We start from the raw sequence: 23,012 nt of genomic DNA, 5'->3' as shown, positions 1-23,012 counted from the left end.
AAATTGCTGTATCAGCTCCAAATCCATGCTGTCAAACAGCGAGACAGGTGTGCACTGTTGATGATTGAAGAGGGACTTACTGCATACGTAAAGCAAAGCTGTGTGTTTGTGTATTTTTAAAAACACACAAATCGAGAGTTACGACTGTAACTACGGTTCTATGAATTTCGGATGACCGCCAGAGGGCGGTGCTTTAGCACCTGGATAACTACATGTGCGCAGCACAGAGGTCGAGAATATATACCAACAAAGTCACACCATTGAATGTGACCTGGGTGACGTCACTGGTTGTCTTTATATACCAGACGCACCCAGCGCTCGCTTTTTTTCGGAATGAACTCGCAAGACTCTGAGTGACAAGCAACTCTGGCGGTCATCCGGAATTCATAGAACCGTAGTTACATTCGTAACTCTCGTTCTATTTCATTCCTCCTGACCGCCAGAGGGCGGTGCTTTAGCACCTGGATGACTTCATACCAACAAGGTCACGAAGAGTCACACTCACCTCGCATCAGCAGTGGGGAGTGGAGGCAGACAACACCGCCGAAGTCACCGCAGGAGGAGCGGCCACATTCAGTCTGTAATAGCGGGCGAAGGTACAGGACGAAGCCCACGTAGCAGCAGCACAAATATCACTCAAAGGGACACCTCTCAGTGCAGCCCAGGAGGTGGACACGCCTCTGGTGGAATGGCACATAACCTTAGGAGGCTGAAGACCTCTGGACCTGTATACTTGTAAAATGGCATCCACGACCCAATGCAAGAGTCGCTGCTTTGAGACAGCACAGCCTCTTTTGTGATCACCGTAACACACAAACAGGGCATCCGTTTTCCGGATCCCGGCAGTCGCACTAATGTACTGCTTCAACATTCGGACAGGACACAGGGAACCTGAAACAGATAATCCTGGATCAGAATGCGGGACATACACAGCCAAGGAAACTGGCTGGTTAACATGAAAAGTTGAAATTCTCTTGGGTAAAAAGGACGGATTAGGCCACAGCGTAACCCCCGATCCGTCAGAATTCCATCGCAAACAGTCCCCAGCGACTGAGAGGGCATGGAGCTCTCCCACCCGCTTTGCCGAAGACAGTGCAAGTAGAAAGGCAGTCTTCACTGACACCCATTTAAGATCAGCACTTTCAACTGGTTCAAAAGGGGATAAGCTTAAACCTTCCAGGACTAGAGGAAGGTCCCATGAAGGTACGTGTGCAAGCCTTGGAGGCCGCAAACGTAGAGCACCTTTCAAAAAAACGACACACTAAGAGGTGTGAACCCACTGACCGGCCATCAACGTAGACGTGCTGGGCAGAGATTGCAGCAACATAAACCTTCAAGGTAGCGATAGAAAGTCCTTTCTCCAGCAGTTATTGTAAATATGTGAGGAGAATAGGCACAGGGCAATGCTCCGGGTCTAACAAGTGTAACTTGTTAGAAGGCACTGGTTGGAGAGTCGTACAAGCCTGTGCTGATGCAACTTCTAGTTGAGGCCTAGGTTGTTGATCCAAATCTGTAGGGGACGTAAGAACAGAAGTCCTAAAGGTACCACTAGCGACATTGCAGTCAATTTGCAGCAAACCAAAAGGCAGCGTCACAGCCCGTTGAATGTGTGAGACGAGACGAATTACATCGTCCACTCGCTGCGGGGATGGCGATGCAGTCATAGTTAGGGAGTTGATGGCAATGCCGATGAAGGTCGTTTGTTGACTGGGAACAAGAGAACTCTTTTCAAAGTTCATTGAGTCCTAAATGAGACATGGTTCAGTAGAAGAGCTGTGTCGTTGTGCGCCTGCTCCTGAGTCGGAGCGCAGACAAGCCAATCGTCTAAGTAGGGTAGGATTCTTAATCCAAGAGCTTGCAGTGGGGCTAGTGCTGCAGCCATACATCTGGTAAATGTACAAGGGGCAAGAGAGAGGCCGAAAGGAAGCACCCTGAACTGGTATGCTTGACCTTCGATGAGGCACCACTGGCACATGGAAATAGGCGTCTTTTAAGTCGACACTTGTGAACCAGTCTCCTGGTGTGATAGTTTGAAGGACGTCTACTGTGCGGAGCATGTGAAACTGCAGCACTTTGATATAACGATTCAGACGTCGGAGATCGAGGATAGGACGAAAGCCGCCATCCTTCTTTGGAACAAGGAAGTAAATTAAATAGAACCCCCTGAGCTGGTCTGATCTGTGAACTGGCTCTATGGCCCCCTTCTCCAGGAGTTCCAAAATCTCCCGTTGTAGGGCAGCAGACTCCACCGAGTTGGAAACAACAGTCATCCTCACCCCATTGAACTTTGGAGGACGACATCCGAACTGAATTCTGTAACCTTCAAACAAGGTTGAAATGACCCATGGGTCTTGAACTTGAGCCTCCCAGTGGCTGAGTTGATTTCGTGAAAAACGGCTGGGGGCCAAACATTGGCAGTCAGACCCAACCACCTCTGCCTCGCATCCCTGAGAACCTCTGGGTGCGATTACTGGAAGCTCTGCGAAACCGTTCAGTTCTCGGGGGTCTGCCTGTAGGCTCACGAAAGGCAGGCTGCTGGGAGAGCTGGCCCTCAACTGCAAAAGCACGTGCAGCTCTGGGAGTCGGCGGAAGCCTGGATGTAGAGTGAAAAGCTGTAGCACGTCTGACTGACTGAGGTCTGGAAGACCGGTGTAGGTCAACAAACTGTTGCCGAGATTTACTAGCCTCGACAGCACGCTCTAAAGTTTGTTGGGCCGCAGGTCCAAATACTTGGCCTGGAAGAACCGGCAGCGAACAGAGTGTGCCTCTGCAGGATTCGGAAAGGGGGGACTGCGCAAGCCACACCTGACGTCTAGTGATGGTAAGGGTTGACATCAGTCTGCCAAGCTCTCTGGACATATAAGCAAAGGTTTGGAGTGAGGCATCACTAAGACTTTGCGTAGCATCATCAACCTCTGCCTCCCTCAAAGACTTTGAGAGGGCAAGGGCTAAATGGGACAGTGAGTTGCCTAGGCGACCGATGTGAGCAGCTATGTCATAGCTTTTGGTGAGGAGGTCATCAGTGACCCTACACTGAGGGAGTGGGCAGCGGGCATCCGGCCGAGCAGCATCAGCTGGAGCCACAACCAGGTTCGCAATAATGCTGTCAACGGAGGGCATACGGTTCAGACCATACTGCGCTGAATCACACATAGAGCTAAGGTCTCTGCAGTCCTGTGATAGATGGGTCAATGATTTGGGGTCCGCCCAACATCGGTGGAGCTCCTCGATATATGGTTGTGAAACTGGAACGTTGAACTCAGGCTTCTGAGTGACTTTGAAAAAGGCACTTGAAGCGGTGGTTTCCACAGGGGGATTGTCGACCCCAAGCCTGGATAAAGCCAACTGAACAACTTGCTTGACAAAGGATAGTCCAGGTTCGGTTTGCGGCATAGACTCTGCCTCGGAGGTATGAGAGCCCACTAATGAATGGCTTGGAGAAAGACTCCTCTCATCCTCCACACAGTTTATATCACTTGTCATGTACAAGGAATCAGTTGCAGCAGTAGACACGACATCGTCCTCCTGCTGAGTAACGACATTGGTCTGATCACCCTCATTAGGGACAGCAGGAACTGTCACTGCATCCTTAGGCTGTAGATTCAGAAGCAAGGACTTAATCTGAGCAAACTCAGAAGTCAACGTTTCGACCTTTTCAGCCAAAGCATGGTCAAGAGTAACCTTCTTAGCAGAAGGGGCTCCTGCATGTGGGCGTTTACGGCGCTTTGGGTCCTTCCTGGGGCTGGAGGCCAAAGTCGCACTAGATATTCCACTTTCCAATGCCGCAAGTCTAGCAGATCTCTCTGCCAGTGGCATGCTGGCACAGTTAAGGCAGGCATCGCCAGTCAGGGCTTCCCTCAGGTGTCCGATCCCAAGACAGGAGGGGCAAAACATATGTCCATCATCTGGGCTCAAGGGAGCCAAACAGGTACTACAGCCATGCAACAAAGGCCCTGTCAACATTGTGGACTGTGTGCAGATGGCTAACGCAAGCCCTGATGGTTACAAATGGAAAGACAAAGCGTGAATCACATGCAGTGTAAATAGTAACACGAGGCACGGAGCGTGAAGCACTCGCAGCCGCAGGCTCGACACGAGGCGTGAAGCACTCGCAGCCGCAGGCTCGACACGAGGCGTGAAGCACTCGCAGGCTCGACACGAGGCGTGAAGCACTCGCAGCCGCAGGCTCGACACGAGGCACACAGCCGAAAAAACTCACAGCCCAAGTGCTAAGTCACTTAGAGCAACGACGACAACACTAGCTGTTAGCGGAGCTGTTAAACTTAGCAAATGGCGGCAGTGCAGACAAAGTACTTCAAGGAGTGGAAAACATTCACGGCAAGCCCAACACAGTACACTATACTAGTTCTGATACACACACTACCACGTAGTTAACGGGGTTAGCGACACAACTAAACAAATAGCCAGCTTTCATCGAAACAACACAGCTAATGTGCACAGAGGAAAATATCCAGCAGGGCAGCGGCAGGGCGCGCACCCGGCGTTTAGGAAGGTGTACTCACGACAGGTGTCAAAGATTACAAAAAAACGGTGAAGCCGTGTCTCACAGCCTCTGGAGGACATGTGCAGTGCACGTAGCTCCAACCGAAGGTGGGTTGTGAGGCTACAAGTAAGAGCGGCAATCGCAGCTAATTGTGTTCTCAACCTCTAAGAATGCAAGAATGTAGAAAAGAAGCGAGCGCTGGGTGCGTCTGGTATATAAAGACAACCAGTGACGTCACCCAGGGCACATTTAATGGTGTGACTTTGTTGGTATATATTCTCGATCTCTGTGCTGCGCACATGTAGTTATCCAGGTGCTAAAGCACCGCCCTCTGGCGGTCAGGAGGAATGAAATAGAAACGCTGTTTGTGTGTGTTGATCCCAGCAAACACTGGCTGCTTGCTCCACCTCACAGATGAAAGTGAAAGGAAGCATGCACTTTTTTAGTGAATTAAATTTAACTGACAAATCAAAGTCTTTATCGGGCTGATCCTTGTTGGATTTAATCAGTCTTGATCTATTAGCTTCAGTTCCCAGCCCTGAAAAGATGTTTTTGGGTTAAGTGTGTTGTAATGCGCGTTACTGAAATGTATAACAAGTATAATATTACTGTAGTTTTTACTTTTGTAACTTTACTCACAACACTGTACATCAGTGTGTCATCTCATAGTCAATACTGCAAACTACAAAATGCACTGTTCCGCAATGTGCTCATTTTAATAACAGTTACCAAATTGCAACAGCGAAATTCTGTAATGGATGTCCCTCTTTGATTGCATAGGAAATGGAGACAGACAACTCTGAAGATGAGAAGAAAAAGAAGAAACGTAAAGTGTCTTTTCATTTTTTTTAATATACAATGTTTGTCAAGGATGAGCGAAAAAAAAAATCCTCATTCTGTTCTCCTCTCTGTCTTATAGCTCCAAAATGTGGCTTCATAAAGGGAAACGAGAAAATTATGGAGGTTCTAGAGAAGGTGAAACCAGAAATCGTTGCACTTAGAGAGACCATCATTACCGTAAGTGAATCATCGAATGTAGTAGCTTGAAGCTAAGATGAAAACCATGGTAAACAATAAACCTTTCTGTTGTGTTACTGTAGGTGTCCTCTTGGATTCAGCATCTCATTCCAAAAATAGAAGATGGAAATGACTTTGGTGTTGCTATCCAGGTACGCTGCAGTTCCAAGATGCATCTTTCTGTATGTTTCCTGTGCTGATAACCGCTTGCTTGTACAGTAAAAATGGGAATGGGTGGGTGTGTGGGTTGGCCACCCAAGCCTGCTTGTGTACACAATAACTCAGAAATGGTAAATGCTATCATGTTGTACCTCCAAAACGTAGGAAGGCATATAATGACAACAAAACAAGTAAAACGTGGTGAACTTTGATAAACCAGAGCAATCAAAAAACAACTTTGTGTAGCCCAGTGGTTCATAAACTTTATCTGCAGGGACCTGCTTTTGAAGAGGAGAATATTTTCAAGCACCCCCGACACACGTACATGTCTTTTGCTTCCAAAGTCCAGGTGAATTTATTTTAAGCATTGTAATTTACCTATACTTGGCCACATGGGGTGTGCAGTCAGGACATTCCGAGTAATGGCCCCAACCATGGATAAATGAGGAGGGTAGAAGGAGGCAGGGTGTTAACCGTAAAGTTTGTCAGATCTCAGCCACATGGGGTGTGCATCCGGTACACTCTGAGTGTCGGTCCCGAGCCTGGATAAATGAATATCGTTGCATCATGAAGGACATCCGATGTAAAATAAACCAAAAACAAAGATGCAGAGTACAAATCGAATTTCCATACCAGATCGGTCGAGGCCTGAGTTAACGACTGCCACTGGTGCTGTTGCCCAACAGGGTGCCGGTGGAAATTGGGCTACTGCTGGGTGAAGAAGAGTAAGAAGGGGAGGAGAACATGTCCACAGACAGCGAGAGAAGAGGAAAACTAGGAGGGTTGAAATGAGAGTCGTAACTTTGAATGTTGGCAGTAAAACTGGTAAATAGAGATAGCTGGTTGACATGGAGAGGAGAAAGGTAGACATATTGTGTGTGCAAGAGTCCAAGTGGAAGGGAGGACCACCACCATCGGTGGTGGGTTCAAGTTGTTATATTGTGGTGTAAGAGAAATGGTGTTAGTGGATTAGCTTTTCACCTAACTTCAAAAACCATCAACGGACCAATTAGCTTCTGCTAAATTTAGTTCCACTAACTTAGTCCGCTAATTTTCTTTATTTTTTTTGCTGGCATAGTTAATAATGGTAAAAAATATTTGTAAACCCTAAAATCATACATGTTGGTTCCTGTCTGCTATGTGTTTTGCAGCTGTGAGGAGCTGAGCTCAACTCTACCCCAGCAGAAGGGGCCTGGGTGCCAGGCTGCTACACAAAAAAAGTAATTTACAGTCAACATACAGTGCTCCATACATGAGGCAGAAGTCATGAAAAGCAAAGCAGGTTTTACTTATGGTTTTGATTTATAAACCAAATTAATCTAGATAGTTTTTTTTTTTTTTCATTTGTAAAAAAAAAAAAGAAGAAAAAAGGCATTTGCAAAACTGGAAATTCTGTTTGTTATTCAGTGCAACGACCGTGTGATATTTGGACGGGCACTATTCACACTGCCATCCAGTAGATGGGTCAAAATGCATAAAACACTGCTATCTACTGGATGACAGTGTGAATAGCGCCCGCCCAAATATCACACGGTCGTTGAGCTGAATCCCACTCAACAAACAGAATATTCAGTTTGGCAAATGCCTTTTTTTTTTTTTTTTTTTTTTTTTTTTTTACAAATAAAAAAAATACATATTTTACAAATACACATTTATTTGTAAAAACCAGCACACACGGTACAGTAGCATGTGTTGGTTTTTACATATAATAAACCAACCAATCAGTGATGAGCGGAGGCTCCTTTTCCCATAATGGCTTTTGGCATCTGTGTGTTAATGTTCAAATCTTCAGAATTAGTGCATTATTTTAAAATTAAAAGATGTGTGTTATATTTTCACTTTGTAAAAATAACAGGGTTGACATTAATGAAGATAAACTATCCGGATTAGTTTGGTTTATAAATCAAAACCATAAGTCAAACCTGCTTTGCTTCTCATGACTTCTACCTCATGTCTGGAGTGCTGTATGATGAATGTAAATGACTCTTCCTTACAGCAGTGGGCAGGGCGCACAAAGACAGAAGTGCTGACTTGTTGGTGGTGTTGGGTTTGTGATCGTCTTTGATTCCAATCAGAAGCATTGGCTGTGCTTAAACTAGTGTACTGCAGACAATACTGAAAGTTAGCGGTTAGCTGTAGCTTCCGCTAAATTTTTTCGTGGTTTGTCGGTTTAGCATTATAAAAGTTAACTTCACAATTAGTGGATTAGCGGCTACCAAAGCTAACTTTTTGGTTAGCTGTGCCCACCACTGCCCACAGGTAGGTTGTGAGATGGAGAAAGAAGATTTCTGGAGTGAGTTAGATGAGGTGGTGGAGAGTGTGCCCAAACATGAAAAAGTGGTGATAGGAGCAGACTTCAATGGGATTGTTGGTGAAGGGAACAGAGGTGATGACGAAGTAATGGGTAGATATGGTATCAAGGACAGGAATGTGGAAGGGCAGATGGTAGTTGATTTTGCAAAAAGGAAAAAGGGAGGAGCACAGGGTGACATATAAGAGTGGAGGAAGGTGCACACAGGTGGACTACATTCTTTGTAGAAGATGCAAGCAAAAATAATTGGAGACTGTAAGATGGTGGCAGGGGAGAGTGTAGCTAGAAAGCATAGGATGGTGGTGTATAGGATGACTTTAGAGGTGAAGAGGAAGAGAGTCAGAGCTCAACTAAGGATCAGATAGTGGAAGCTGAAGGAGGAAGACGTGTGTGAAATTCAGTGAGTAGGTGAGACAGGCACTGGATGGAGGGGAAGCAATTTTGGACAACTGGAAAAGTACTGCAGATGTGGTGAGAGAGACAAATCATTCATGGATATTATAGACGTATTAGGATTCCAGGAATGCATTCAGGGTTCGACTACCATTAGTGGAAATACCCTGGATTTGGTCCTCGTTTGTGGTATCGCTGTCACAAATACTGACATTGTGCCTCTTGCTTCAGTGGTCTCACATAACTCACTTGTTAAGTTTACAGTCTCTTTGCCTTATTCAATGGAACAAGGAACTTATCGTCACAGCGACACATCAACTCTTCAACTACAAATTAACTTGGAGACAGACTGCCTGCTATCTTAGCACCACTTTCATAAAATGACCATTCAATACATAGTCTTTTGGACAGCTTAACATCAGCTCTCAAGACCACGTTGGATGTGATTACTTGACCTACATTACAACCATGACCCCCCCCCCCCCCCCCCCAAAAAAAAACACACTTGCCTTGGTTCAGTGATTACTTACATGGCCTCAAGCATAAGGCTAGATGTCCGTGCCTGTGGTCAGTCTGTTCTTCGTTTATGTGATCGGTCCTCTATGTAAGTTGTCATTATGTTCCTCACATCTCGTGATCACCATGTCTATAGGTTTATCTTTTGACTGTTGAGTTCCACATTGATTTTTGTACTTGTGTTCCTGGATTTAGGTTTTGGTTATGGTTCAGTTCTTTCTGTAGTGTAATTGTTGAATGCCTCTTTTCATGTCAGTTTTGTCTCTGTTGCACTTAGGCACTTTTTGAGTTCCACATTGGGTTTGGTATCTTGTACTTAGATTTATATTTTGGTTTTGTTACTCTGTTGTGTTTTGTTAACTTTGTTGTTTTGGTTTATTTTTACTTAGCCTGAGATGTCTACGTTCATTTTAATTTTTGGTTGGTTCTTGACCTTTGACCCCATCACACACCTGTCCTCCATTTTGTTTATCATTTGAGTTAGTATTTAAGTCGAACCTATCTTTATTCCTTTGTTGGTTCTTGGCAGTAGTTAGTTTTGTGTTGACTCTTTGTTTGGACCGCTTATTCATGTTTGGTTTGGAGCTGTTTTTTCATGTCACCTGTTTGGACCTATATTCACATTGGGAACATTAAAACCTGTTGTTTTTGCACTACCCCATTTGTCTATTTGCTTCCTGCAAATTGGGTTCAATTTGACTTTGCTAAACTGCAACAAATACCTCTAACATTGGTGACATGAAATACAGGTTTTCACAGGGGTCTGTCTTCGGCCTCCTCCTTTTCTCCCTTTATATAGCACACCTCAGGAAAATACTGTTGCGTTATGGGATCACTTTTCATTGCTACGTACGTTGATAACTGTCAGTTGTACATGCCAATAACTGCTGGTAATCTCATACACGTAAAGTCTTTCGACAATTGCCTTGCATCAGTGAAAAGCTGGACGTCCAGCAATTTCTTACTTTTAAAGTCTGACAATACCAAAATGATGGTCCTTGGTCCAGCAAACACCTCAACATCAGTTTGAGCAGTTGACGCTTAACCTAGGCTCATGTGTCATACATCACACTGACAAAGTGAAGAAAGTTGGAGTGATTTATTTATTTTTTTGATCCCACGCTGTCTTTTGACCTACACATTAGAGATATCACAAGGACTGCTTTCTTCCACCTTCAAAACATAGTGAAGATTCGTCCCATCCTGTCTATGGCTGATGCAGAGACTCTGATCCATGCATTTGTGTCTTCTAGACTAGACTACTACAATGTTCTATTCTCTGGTTTACTGCAGTCCAGCATTAGGGTTCTCCAATTGGTTCAAAATGCTGCTGCCAGAGTTTTGACAAGAAGTAATGCCAATTTTGGCATCTCTTCACTGGCTTCCAGTCTCTGTGAGGTTGGATTTTAAGGTTCTGTTACTAATCTATAAAATCATTTAAGGATTCGCACCTCCCTACTTAACTGACTTAATTAATAGGGATGAGCGAGTACACCACTATCTGTATCTGTTCAACCATCTAAATTATCTGTATCTGTACTCGGAGTTGGTGGAGCCTAAACCAGAAGAGGGCGTGGCTTAACTAGAAATGGGTGGGGCTTACATCTGTATATTATTTTAAGTCTGAAATTGATATGGATAGATCATAAGTTGCTATATTTATTGTTTGTTTAAAAATTATTTACAGAACGGCCTCAAAATTGAAATTCAAATCAATTGTTTTGATCTGATTTTGAACTGTTTACAGAACAGCCTCAGAATTGACATTCAGTGTAGTAGGAAATTATGAACTACTAAGTATGCATGAACAAGAGTTGTCATACTCAACACAACTTTCTTTTTTTATTATTATTATTTTTTTCAATTTGGCTTATTTTACTACCTAATGTTCTTGGCATTTTGATTAAGGTCCGTGAGTGTGACTGAGGGAGAGAGAGAGGTTGTTCTAAGACTGTTTATTTTTTTAATGATCTGTGTGAACTTGGTAATTCATGCAAACATCCAGTGATGGCAAACAAGGAAATATGTCAGCCTTGTTCACTGTATACTTCTCAAAAGCACCACATTCAGTATGAGCAAACTTTTTCAACGGACTTTATATCACCAGTCAGCAAACAAACGGTAAAAAAAAAAAAACCTGACCGGAGTGGAGGCAGTGACCGACACAAGACTAGCCACTTTCAGCTCTGTCTTGTCAAATGCACCACGTACGTTACAAAACAAGTTTACCAAGTAACTTTAAATACCATACCAATTGGGCGGCCATCGTTCCTTTTCATGTTGGGCGCTCTGCTGTTGGTGGGCTGGGGTCCGGTGCCTGGGTTGGGGGGTGGTGCCTCTCCCTGGGGCTCGGATCATATGTGGCCCTCCGTGCCCCTGCCTCTCCCTCCAGGTTTGTGGGGCCTGCCTGTCTCCCTCTGGCTCCTTAGCTGCCCCTGCCACTCTTTGGTCTCATCTCGTGCCTTTACTGGTTTGGGGACTGCCAGGCAGGGTGGCTTGTCCATCTCCGGTTGCCTGGCTCCCTGCCCCCCCCATTGGTTTGTTCTTCCCCTGGTCTTCCAGTGCTCCTCTGAGACTGCCCACATCCCCCCATTTTGTGGTTTCCCTGACGCCTCCACTGGGTCTGTGGGTGGGCCAGGGGGCCAGGTGGGGCCGGTGTGTGTGGGCTGCTAGCTGCACCACGCCTGTCCTTTCCGCTGGCTGCTTGGGGTTGGGCTTCACAAGTCACACCCTTTTAATGCACTTCACCAGCTCAGTACATGCACGCACATCATATTGGGTTTTAAGTAGCACATTATAGGGTTCAAATAGTTTTGCGGTCAGGTGTTGGGGATGGGTTTGCAGGGCAGTCTGTGGCGCAGCGTGCGCTGCAGCCTCCCACAGTGATCTCCATCCGCCACTTCTGCCCTGCCATTTTAATGCACACACTTTATTTCTACACATTTATTAAACACATTCACTAATTTAGAGTCGGAGTCACTAGGCAGTGGTGGGTTTGCAGATCAGGCTGTGTTTGGTGGGGTTCTGCTGGCTGCGCTGGGGGAGTCTTGGGTGTTGGGGGAGCCTCGTGTGCTTCCTGGCCCAGGGGATTGGGTCTCACCTCTTGTCTGGGGGCCGGGCCCGCCCTCATATGGCTCAGTGGTTCCTGTCCGCGCTTTGGGTTGCAGTGGCTCCTTTGGCCCCCCCGTCCCCACTGTCGCTCACTCCTCCCTTTGGGGGCCATGGTGTGGTTCTAGGGCCCCCCTTTTTGGTGGGCCCATGACAGCGCCCTGTGTGCTTCCCTTGGGTATGGGGTCGCTTCCTGTGCCTCCGTGGGGGGTGGGGGGGGGGGGGTTTGGCGCCGCCGGGCCGTTACCCTGGTGGTTCGTCATGCTGCCTGGTGGCTCTGGTGGCTGCTTCCTAGCATCTATGCCCTTCCGCTGCCCTTTTTCTCCTGCAACCCTGCGTCCTGGACCCATTTCCGTTGTTGCGTGGAGTCAACCATATGGCTTCTGACATGCCGGAGTGGACCATGTCATATGGTAAGGTTCTGTACTTTTGTTTTGGCCCAACACACCAGCCACAGTAGTGATCGGATAGTTAGGTGATCTGGGTCTCTGTGTGTGGATAGTTATGCGTTTGTGGCCATCACCACAACTCGGTTTTGGGTATTCTCAAGGGGCTCAAGACTCTGGTGTCCTAGATTAGGGTATGGATGCTCACTAATTAGACAACAGGCTGTTGCTGTCACTGCTTGTTCATGTGTGGTTGTTTATCCTGGTACGTTGTATGGTTGGGGCCCCATCTCCTTGGTGTGTCACTTCTCACCACTTGTCTTTCGTTCTTGTCTGTCTTTGTGTTGTTTTGGTGGTCGGCCCTTCCTGATAGAAGTTGTCAGTTGGCTTTGAGTAGGATGTTGTAGGCTGATCAGGAAGAGTGGATGGGGGTCACACACACACCATGTTCACTCACGCACTACATATCTTCTGTCTTGCAAGAATAAATTGCATATATGTGTATTAATGTTCATAAATGGTTCTGCCAGTGTGGCATTCACCATTAATATATATGCAGATGGGGGGGAATAAATAAATAAATACATTCTGGGTCTTTTAGTGAAGCTTAGAGCTAGTGACGGTCACCTTAATATTTCCATTGTTTTTCTTGTTGCTTAATGCTGACAAATTTGCTGTCTTTCTGATGCCTGATTGTTTTTTTTTTTTTCCTCTCTCTCTGTTTACAGTGCGGTTCCATCCAGAGATGGGTGTGGTGTCTGTTTTTTATTTCTGTACCCTCCTGTCCTGTGTACCGGCAACATATCCTGCATTTTTGTTTTGTGAATTGTTCTGTAAGTTGTGTCAGCAGCATGGCCCAAGCAGAGGGTCACCCCTTTAAGTCTGGTCTGCTTGAGGTTTCTTCCTCAAATCATTGGAGGGAGTTTTTCCTTATCACTGTTGCCTGTGTGCTTGCTCTGGGGGTTGGTGTGGTACTGGGTGTGACATCTGGACAGTGGAAGGAAGACAAGGAGACTTATTGACGTACAACCCCAATTCCAATGAAGTTGGGACGTTGTGTAAAATGTAAATAAAAACAGAATACAATAATTTGCAAATCCTCTTCAACCTATATTCAGTTGAATACACCACAAAAACAAGATATTTAATGTTCAAACTGATAAACTTTATTGTTTTTGTGCAAATATTTGCTCATTTTGCTCATTTATTTGCTCAATAAAGATGTCCAGGAAAGCATAAGGAGAAAGAGGTAGGCAAAAAAGTATTGAGATAGTCGCGTAAGGTGAAAAGAGAAGTGGCAAAAGCTAAGGAAAAGGCATATAGCGAGCTGTTGAAGAGTAAGGAAGGAGAAAACGGCTTGTACCAATTGGCCAGACAAAGGGACAAAGCTGGAAAGGATGTGCAGCAGGTTAGGGTGGGGCGATTCCACATGAGAAGGTAAAAAAAAAAAGGTAATTTAAAAATTACTCAAAAATAACTGATGACTGATGCATTGAGTGCTGAAATACTTAAACTTCAAAGACCATTTTTTTTTTCCTGCCAGTTACCAGGAATTGGATATTTTGGGGCAAAATGGCAGAATTTTGAATTTTCTCAAATTCTGAAAAATAAGATTATTGTAACTTTTGTCTCACATTTTTTAACAGTTAATTGCTGCAGCTTTTTCATTATTAGTCAATAGGGGAGGGCACTGGCTATATCCACCCCACCCCCTGATCATGTGACTTCACTGCATTTGGCAGAAATTGTCATTCGATGGGGGGTTTGGGGTCATGTCCTGTCTGCTGTGCATCAGTGATTTTTTTTTTTTTTTTAGCACACATGAGCATGATGAGTACCAGTTATGTGCACACCGGGCCCACTTCAAGTTGTCATGTGGCATCATGACGACGCCATGTGGAAGCAACCCAGTGCCGAGACGATGTAGCTCAATGCCAGAAGAGCGCGAGGGAGGCAAAGGACGAAGCAAATCGGACGCCAAAAATTAAACGTGTTTAATTTTTTATGCGTAAAGCAAAGGATGCAGAAATTAAGTGGTTTCAGCGCAAGTCAGAGCAATGTGACGATACTCAACATGACTGGAAGCCACACCCTCACAATACAACATTACCTGATGCCAATTTATGATTCCTGTTGTGTTCCATTGTTCCCGAAGTATAAATCACGCAGGATTATTTTTATACCGTGTACACAATGCAGTGAAACTATACGCTCAAAAAGAGCACAGAAAAAAAAATGCTGATTGCAGCCTGACAGCTGCTGCAGCTACTCACTCTTCTCTCACAACTGTGTTTAAATAAAGTCCATAAAAGTCCTGCTCAGAGACTGATTGCCAGAGACAGGACATGTCCACATCCAGTAAAAAGTCCAGACATCTCCAGTCGACTTACAGACGGTTCGTTTGCGCGCACGTGAACAATAAACAAAAAACTGGCTTGCTGCTGCAGCTCCTCGCTCTCCCCTCAAACTCTCTCATAATTGTGTTTAAAGGACAAAAAAGGACATAAGTCCTGCTCACAGACTGACTGCCAGAGGACATGTCCACATCAAGTATAACTCAAGACATTTCCACATTTACACACGGACTGTTCGTTGGCGTACGCGTGCATGCAGCTCACAGTCGTAGGAAAAAAGATGTCAGAACGCAGACCTGCAGCTCAGCACAAGAACACATATAAACTAAAAGAGAAATCGGAGTGCACAGTCTGGCTGCAGCCAAACTGTGCACTCTGATTTTTCTGTGCAGAGAACCTTCAGGCTGCGTCCTCACCTCCTTTCTGCCCCCCTGCTGCGCGCACCTGACGCAGGCATTCCTGCGTCGTCATGACGCTACATGAAGCAACTCGAAGCAGCCCCGGTGTGAAAGGGGCTTATGTGTAGCTTTGACATACCATGGTACCGGTAGACAATGAAAGTTGAGTTTTTCATAGATTTTTAAAATCTTGTTTGTTTGTTCTCATGTTCACATTTTGTCTAAGAATTCAATTTATAATTATCTGTCTTCTTACCAAAACCAAACAATTTTCTATTCTAGGTTCAAGACCATTGTATTAAAAATGTACGTTGCTTGAAACCTGCTAGGATTGAGGTGTTTGTAGCCTTGTAACCTACATGTTGTCGTTTGTCCCATACGACACTTATGTCCCGTACGACATACTACCTCAGTTTTCCTGCACACATGGTAATAAGATAATTTATCAAGCACAAAATCAGTCATTTAGATATTCTACAGCATATGCTGCAACAACCTTAACTGAAATGACAGATTGTAGAACTGTTTTGGGATTAACTTTATCATTTTTCAGAGCGTCCCGTACGACACACTGCCCTGTACTTTTGTAAAGTCTCTGCATTTAATAAAAAAAATAGTCTTATATGAGAAAAGGTTTCATTTGGCTTCTTTTCAGACTCTAGGGAACATTTCCAGCATGGTTACATGAATCTGTCTCCATTCATCTCACAGACTTTTTGTGTTGAATTTACTGGTAAGAATTTTACCAATTTTCTGTGTCCCGTTCGACATGTTTGATTTTTTTTTTTTTTTTGCCTGTTTCCCCCAAAAACATTTCTGATTAAAAAGTATGCACAAGGCAATATTGCCCAGTGGTATCACAACCTATCTGCACCCAAATGTAGGTACTTGCTCTAACACTGTCTGACCAGGCTGGAAATGCATCTCTGAATGTCCTGTACGACGCATATGGAATCGCCCGGTGGTACAAGATTCAGAGGGTAATTGTTGGGAAAGTGTAGGAACACGGACCCACAACAGGGGGCGCAAATGAACGGACAATGGAGGAAGTCAAATAACAACACTTTACTGTTGTGAATAAGCACAACAAACACAACAGATTACAACAGTAGACAAAGAAGTCAATTCACAAAATGTGTCACGTGGGCAGGCTCGAAGATAAGAGACGTCTGTCCAAAGCAGAACCGGAACCACACGATTTCCTCCGCCACCGAACCCCGGGAATACTGGAGCCGCCAAGTCCCGAACTCCCAGGTGGCCACTGCCTCCGCGTGTCGGATCTGGTACTGTTGGCGAGGAACAAAAACAGTTAAATGTGGGTGCGTTTGCACCCAGCAACCCGTATGGCGGGAAAACCACCTCCACCTCTCGCCGGAAGAATGTCTGCTATTTAACGCACAAAAGTAACAAAGTGTTAATGTCAAAAAGACAACAGTCGGCTGAGTACTGTACCTCCTAGGTAGAGCGATATCTCGGCAAAGAGGTGGAGATGTCGTCTTGCTGATATACCACTGCTGATCAGATGATTGGTGACAGCTGTCGTAGGCGCTGCTCCTGTGAGGCAGCAGCACCCTCTGGTGCCTGGAGCCTGCACTCCAGACAGGGCGCCCTCTGGTGGTGGTGGGCCAGCAGTACCTCCTCTTCAGCGGCCCACACAACAGTAATGTGCTGACAAGCGAGAAGAGAAGGTGGAGGGAATATTCTGAGGAGCTAATGAATGAAGAAAATGAGAAAGAAAAGCCTGGATAATGTGGAGAGAGTAAATCAGGATATGCAAGCCATTACTAAAGGATGAAGTTAGTGCAGCTATGAAGAGTGGAAAGGCAGTTAGTCCAGATGACATTCCAGTGGAGGCATGGAAATATCTAGGCGAGATGGCAGTGGAGTTTCTAACCAGATCGTATAATAAAAGCTTGGAATGTGAGAGGATGCCTGAGGAGTGGAGATGTGCTGGTTCCTATTTTGAAGAATGAGGGTGATGTGCAGAGCTGCAGTAACTACAGAGACATAAAGCATAAACAGGCGAAGGTCTGTGAGCAGCAATATGGTTTCATGCTGTGAAAGAGCACTACAGTGCAATGTTTGCTGTGAGAATACTGATGGAGAAGTACAGAGAATGTTAGGAGGAGTTACATTGTGTGTTTGTGGATTTAGAGAAAGCTCATGACAGGGTGCCAAGAGAAGAGTTGTCGTATTGTGAGGAAGTCTGGAGTGGCAGAGAAGTATGTGAGGGTAGTGCAGGACATGTACAAGGATAGTGTAACAGCAGTGAGATGTGGAGTAGGAATGACAGATTAATTTAAGGTGGAGGTGGGATTACACCAAGGATCAGCTCTGAGTCCTGTCTTGTTCACCAATGGTGATGGACAGGTTGACAGATGATATCAGACAGGAGCCTCCATTGACTATGATGTTTGCAGATGACATTGTGATCTGTAGTGAGAGTAGAGAGCAGGTTGAGTCTAGCCTGGAAATGTGGAAATATGCTCTGGAGAGCAGGGGAATGAAACTCGGTAGGAGCAAGACTGAGTACATGTGTGTGAATGAGAGGGAGCCCAGTGGAATAGTGCGGTTACAAGGAGTAGTAGTGACTAAAGTAGATGAGTTTAAATACTTGGGGTTAACTGTTCAAAGTAATGGACAATGTGGTAGAGAGGTGAAGACGAGAGTGCGGGCAGAGTCGAGAAAGGTGACAGAACAGTATCTGCAAGAGTGAAGGTGAAAGTTTACAAGGCCGGCGTGAGACCAGCTATGTTGTACGGCTTAGACAGCGGCGCTAACATAAAGACAGGAGACAGAGCTGGAGGTGGAGGTGGCAGAGTTAAAGATGTGGGATCCTCTTTGCGATTGACAAGGATGGACAGGAATGAACATATCAGAGGGACAGCTCAGGTAGTACGGTTTGAAGACAAATCAGAGAGGCAAGATGGAGATGGTTTGGACATGTGCAGAGGAGGGACCCAAGGCATATAGGGAGAAGGATGCTGAAGATGGAGCCACCAGGCAAAGGGAGAAGGGGGAGACCAAAGAGGTTTATGGATGTGGTGAGGGAGGACATGTAGGTGGTTGGTGTGACAGAGGAGGTTACAGAGGACAGAGCGAGATGGAAACGATTGACTGCTGTGCCGACCCCTAACGGGAACAGCCAAAAGAAGCGAAAGATGATAATTTACCTGTAGAAAACTAGGATGTGTTATTGAAGAAAACTAAAAAATAAATGACCTTTACAGTAGTGCATCAGGTGTTTTATTTTTATTTCTCACAAACCTGTCCCTGTTCTACTAGCAGTGCATGATCGTTATCAGTGTTACCAGATACAGCGGACGGTTTCCAACTATAGACTGTGTGTGTGTGTGTGTGTGTATATATATATATATATATATATATATATACACACTGGACAAAAAAAGAGAGACGTGATGTGTTCACACCTTGTTGGATGGTTCACGAATGTGCATCTATGTGAATTTCTGTATTTCCTATTTACAGGCTACGTTCAGGGCAGGTCCTGTACGTGCACTAGTGCATACTTTGTATGTGTAGTAATGGAGTTCTATGAAGGTTTAATGTGCTGCAAATACTGTTTTCCATCATAGGAGAAAATCTTGGAGAGAATTGCTGCAGTGAAGACCAAAGCTGAAGGTTTCCAGACCACCATAAACAAGTAGGCTGGATCTAAAAATAGGAACTGTTGCAATGGGATATTTGTATTTTCTTAGCAAGTTAAGTGTCATTTGCAAAGTTTTCCAGCTTTGTTGTAACTTTATCTTGTTAGGTACTTCTTAGAGAGGGGCGATGCTGTTGGAAAAGCGTCCAAAGAAACTCATGTGGTGAGTGTTTGCGGTATAATTGTCTTCAAGTCTCAAGTATTAAATGATAAGTTTTATAGAGCTTTCCTTACCTGCAGATGGACTATCGCTCACTTGTCCACGAGAAGGACATGGCCGCCTACTCTGAAATCAGAGTCATTCTTCTGGATATCCGTGGCTACTACGTAAGTCATACTGACTGATGTATGAAGTTTTCACCTTGACACCATGTGAATTAATGATTGTTTTCTTTGTTTTCAGCTCGAGCTTTATGACGTCATAAACAAAAACCTTGAGAAAGTGACCAATCCCAAAGGAGAAGAGAAGTCATCCATGTACTGATACAGGATGTGGCATCTATCAGATACAGCTCTCTGCTGTCACATCAGATCCACTTTCATTGTTCAGCTTCACTTTTATAAAGTAGTAAACACAAAATAACTGGAGCAAACTTTAATGGCCTGTGGTGTGATGACACTTCTCTTTCTTTATCTGAATTAAAGCTGGATTTTGTGCACTTGCCTAATCATAGCTAAAGTACTGGTACATTTACAACCATGGCTGAAATACAGCAGCCTTTAATTGTGAATAAAATGACTAACTTTTAATGGTCGTCGTTATATATCAACTTATGTTCTTTGGGTCAGGGTGGCTCTTATTTGTATTTGGATCAGGGATCAACTCTTTCAAATAAAATTTTGGGTGAACCAAACTGTGCAGTTTTTCAGTGTTAGGACCATAAGTGCTAACACTGAAAAACTGCAGTAGTGAAATTACAAAGTTATTAGTGACAATAGCTTTTTGTAATTTTACATCTCTACACCACCACAATTCAGCTAAAAACAATTAAGATGAACTTCTGTAGATTTACAACTTCAGTTGTGAGTTTCTTGGTGGCTTCCCTCACTAGTCTTGTCAGTTTTCAAAAACTGCCTTCTAATTATGACAAAAGTGCAGTACTGTTCATATTTCTTCGAGATTGATGGAGGTTCCAGACATAGTCACTGACTTGAAAATGTTTGTGTACAAATTGCCTGACTTGTTGAAAATAAAATGGCTGAAAAAGTGAGGATCAGTATTATAATCCTTGCTGCAACTCCTTTGACTTCATGCTTGATTTGTGCTCTGACATGCACTGTCAACTGTGGGACCTTACATGCATACAGGTGTGCGTCTTTCCAAATCATGTCCAGTCAAATGAATTTACCCCAGGTGGACTCCAATTAAGCTGTAGAAACATCTCAAGGATGATCAGTGGAAACGGCATGCACCCGAGCTCAGTTTTGAGTTTCATGACAAAGACTGAACCCTTATGTACAGTGCCCTCCAAAAGTATTGTAACACTTGGTATTTCACACATTTTAATTTGTTTATGCCATTTCAAATACAAAAAAGAAAAATTAAAATCATCATTAAACTCAAACTGATAGCAAATCTCTACAACTTGATATGAATTCATTAATATAAAAGCCAAAAAGATGGGTTGCATAAGTAATGGAACACTTTGGTATAATACCTGTAAATAATCAGTTTTATTGCTTGTTTTCTTCAGACAAGTCAGGAGATGGATACATGAACATTTCCAAGTCACTGAATAGGTCTTGCACTTCATTTACATCAATTATGAAGAAATACAAACAGTATGGCACTCTATCGTAACTCTATGTGGAGACAGTTCTCAAATACTGACTGTGCAAGGAGAATGGTAAATGGACTGCATTTATATAGCACTTTTCCATCTGCATTAGACGCTCAAAACGTTTTACAATAATGCCTCACATTCACCCCGATGTCAGGGTGCTGCCATACAAGGCACTCACTACACACCTGGAGCAACTAGGAGATTAAGGACCTTGCCCAAGGGCCCTTAGTGATTTTCCAGTCAGGCTGGCATTTGAACCAAGGATCCTCTGGTCTCAAGTATAACAATCACTAGACCATGACTTTCTTTGCTAATAAAATTTTAACTATTAGAGAAAAAATTACTCATTACCATCCCAAAGACGTATCGTTATCTTTGGCTGCTTTCAGTGATGCTGGTATTTGGTTAGACTCTTTCTCTCCGATTCTTCTGTCTGAGTTATTTTCATTAGTTACTTCCTCCAAACCATCAACATGTCTATTAGACCCCATTCCTACCAGGATGCTCAAGGAAGCCCTACCATTAATTAATGCTTCGATCTTAAATATGATCAATCTATCTTTATTAGTTGGCTATGTACCACAGGCTTTTAAGGTGGCAGTAATTAAACAATTACTTAAAAAGCCATCACTTGACCCAGCTATCTTAGCTAATTATGGCCCAATCTCCAACCTTCCTTTTCTCTCAAAAATTCTTGAAAGGGTAGTTGTAAAACAGCTAACTGATCATCTGCAGAGGAATGGTCTATTTGAAGAGTTTGTCAGGGTTTAGAATTCATCATAGTACAGAAACAGCATTAGTGAAGGTTACAAATGATCATCTTATGGCCACAGACAGTGGACTCATCTCTGTGCTTGTCCTGTTAGACCTCAGTGCTGCTTTTGATACTGTTGACCATAAAATTTTATTACAGAGATTAGAGCATGCCATAGGTATTAAAGGCACTGCGCTGCGGTGGTTTGAATCATATTTATCTAATAGATTACAATTTGTTCATGTAAATGGGGAGTCTTCTTCACAGACTAAGGTTAATTATGGAGTTCCACAAGGACCAACTTTATTCACTTTATACATGCTTCCCTTAGGCAGTATTATTAGAAAGCATTGCTTAAATTTTCATTGTTACGCAGATGATACCCAGCTTTATCTATCCATGAAGCCAGAGGACACACACCAATTAGCTAAACTGCAGGATTGTCTTACAGACATAAAGACATGGATGACCTCTAATTTCCTGCTTTTAAACTCAGATAAAACTGAAGTTATTGTACTTGGCCCCACAAATCTTAGAAATATGGTGTCTAACCAGATCCTTACTCTGGATGGCATTACCCTGACCTCTAGTAATACTGTGAGAAATCTTGGAGTCATTTTTGATCAGGATATGTCATTCAATGCGCATATTAAACAAATATGTAGGACTGCTTTTTTGTATTTGCGCAATATCTCTAAAATTAGGTCTTGTCTCAGAGTGATGCTGAAAATCTAATTCATGCATTTATTTCCTCTAGGCTGGACTATTGTAATTCATTATTATCAGGTTGTCTTAAAAGTTCCCTGAAAAGCCTTCAGTTAATTCAAAATGCTGCAGCTAGAGTACTGACAGGGACTAGAAGGAGAGAGCATATCTCACCCATATTGGCCTCTCTTCATTGGCTTCCTGTTAATTGTAGAATAGAATTTAAAATTCTTCTTATAAGGTTTTGAATAATCAGGTCCCATCTTATCTTAGGGACCTCATAGTACCATATCACCCCAATAGAGCGCTTCGCTCTCAGACTGCAGGCTTACTTGTAGTTCCTAGTGTTTGTAAGAGTAGAATGGGAGGCAGAGCCTTCAGCTTTCAGGCTCCTCTCCTGTGGAACCAGCTCCCAATTCGGATCAGGGAGACAGACACCCTCTCTACTTTTAAGATTAGGCTTAAAACTTTCCTTTTTGCTAAAGCATATACAACCCCTGGCAAAAATTATGGAATCACCGGCCTCTGAGGATGTTCATTCAGTTGTTTAATTTTGTAGAAAAAAAAGCAGATCACAGACATGACACAAAACTAAAGTCATTTCAAATGGCAACTTTCTGGCTTTAAGAAATCAAGAAAAAAAGATTGTGGCAGTCAGTAACGGTTACTTTTTTTTTAGACCAAGCAGAGGAAAAAAATATGGACTCACTCAATTCTGAGGAATAAATTATGGAATCACCCTGTAAATTTTCATCCCCAAAACTAACACCTGCATCAAATCACATCTGCTTGTTAGTCTGCATCTAAAAAGGAGTGATCACACCTTGGAGAGCTGTTGCACCAAGTGGACTGACATGAATCATGGCTCCAACACGAGAGATGTCAGTTGAAACAAAGGAGAGGATTATCAAACTCTTAAAAGAGGGTAAATCATCACGCAATGTTGCAAAAGATGT

General features: G+C 43.8%; 1 protein-coding gene across 2 annotated transcripts; it reads left to right on the top strand.

Annotated features, from left to right (window-relative positions):
• The first annotated feature begins 5,234 nt into the window (after nucleotides 1–5,234).
• Nucleotides 5,235–19,662, top strand: psme2 (proteasome activator subunit 2). Of its 2 annotated transcripts, XM_034167714.1 has the most exons (8): nucleotides 5,235–5,330; nucleotides 5,424–5,521; nucleotides 5,605–5,673; nucleotides 18,743–18,810; nucleotides 18,922–18,976; nucleotides 19,054–19,140; nucleotides 19,217–19,314; nucleotides 19,391–19,662. In XM_034167714.1, the coding sequence occupies exons 1-7, from the start codon at nucleotides 5,288–5,290 to the stop codon at nucleotides 19,295–19,297; spliced, it is 501 nt and encodes a 166-aa protein (XP_034023605.1). In that variant the 5' UTR covers nucleotides 5,235–5,287; the 3' UTR covers nucleotides 19,298–19,314; nucleotides 19,391–19,662. The 2 variants fall into 2 exon arrangements, with proteins under 2 accessions (XP_034023605.1, XP_034023609.1); XM_034167718.1 differs by having other exon boundaries at nucleotides 5,271–5,325; nucleotides 5,422–5,521; nucleotides 19,217–19,662.
• Nucleotides 19,663–23,012: the final 3,350 nt, after the last annotated feature.

This window comes from Thalassophryne amazonica, chromosome 1 (genome assembly GCF_902500255.1).
Source record: "Thalassophryne amazonica chromosome 1, fThaAma1.1, whole genome shotgun sequence".
In the NCBI taxonomy this organism is placed as follows: Eukaryota; Metazoa; Chordata; class Actinopteri; order Batrachoidiformes; family Batrachoididae; genus Thalassophryne; species Thalassophryne amazonica.
The sequence above is the reverse complement of the archived record's forward strand: the minus strand, read 5'-3'. Positions and strand labels throughout refer to the sequence as shown.

Bases quoted from the DNA above. Each gene is read 5' to 3' on its own strand.
- psme2 (XM_034167714.1), top strand. From the start codon at position 5,288: ATGGAGACAGACAACTCTGAAGATGAGAAGAAAAAGAAGAAAC. The intron at 5,331-5,423 runs GTAAAGTGTCTT...TCTGTCTTATAG, and splicing joins TGAGAAGAAAAAGAAGAAAC to CTCCAAAATGTGGCTTCATA. The intron at 18,977-19,053 runs GTGAGTGTTTGC...CCTTACCTGCAG, and splicing joins CGTCCAAAGAAACTCATGTG to ATGGACTATCGCTCACTTGT.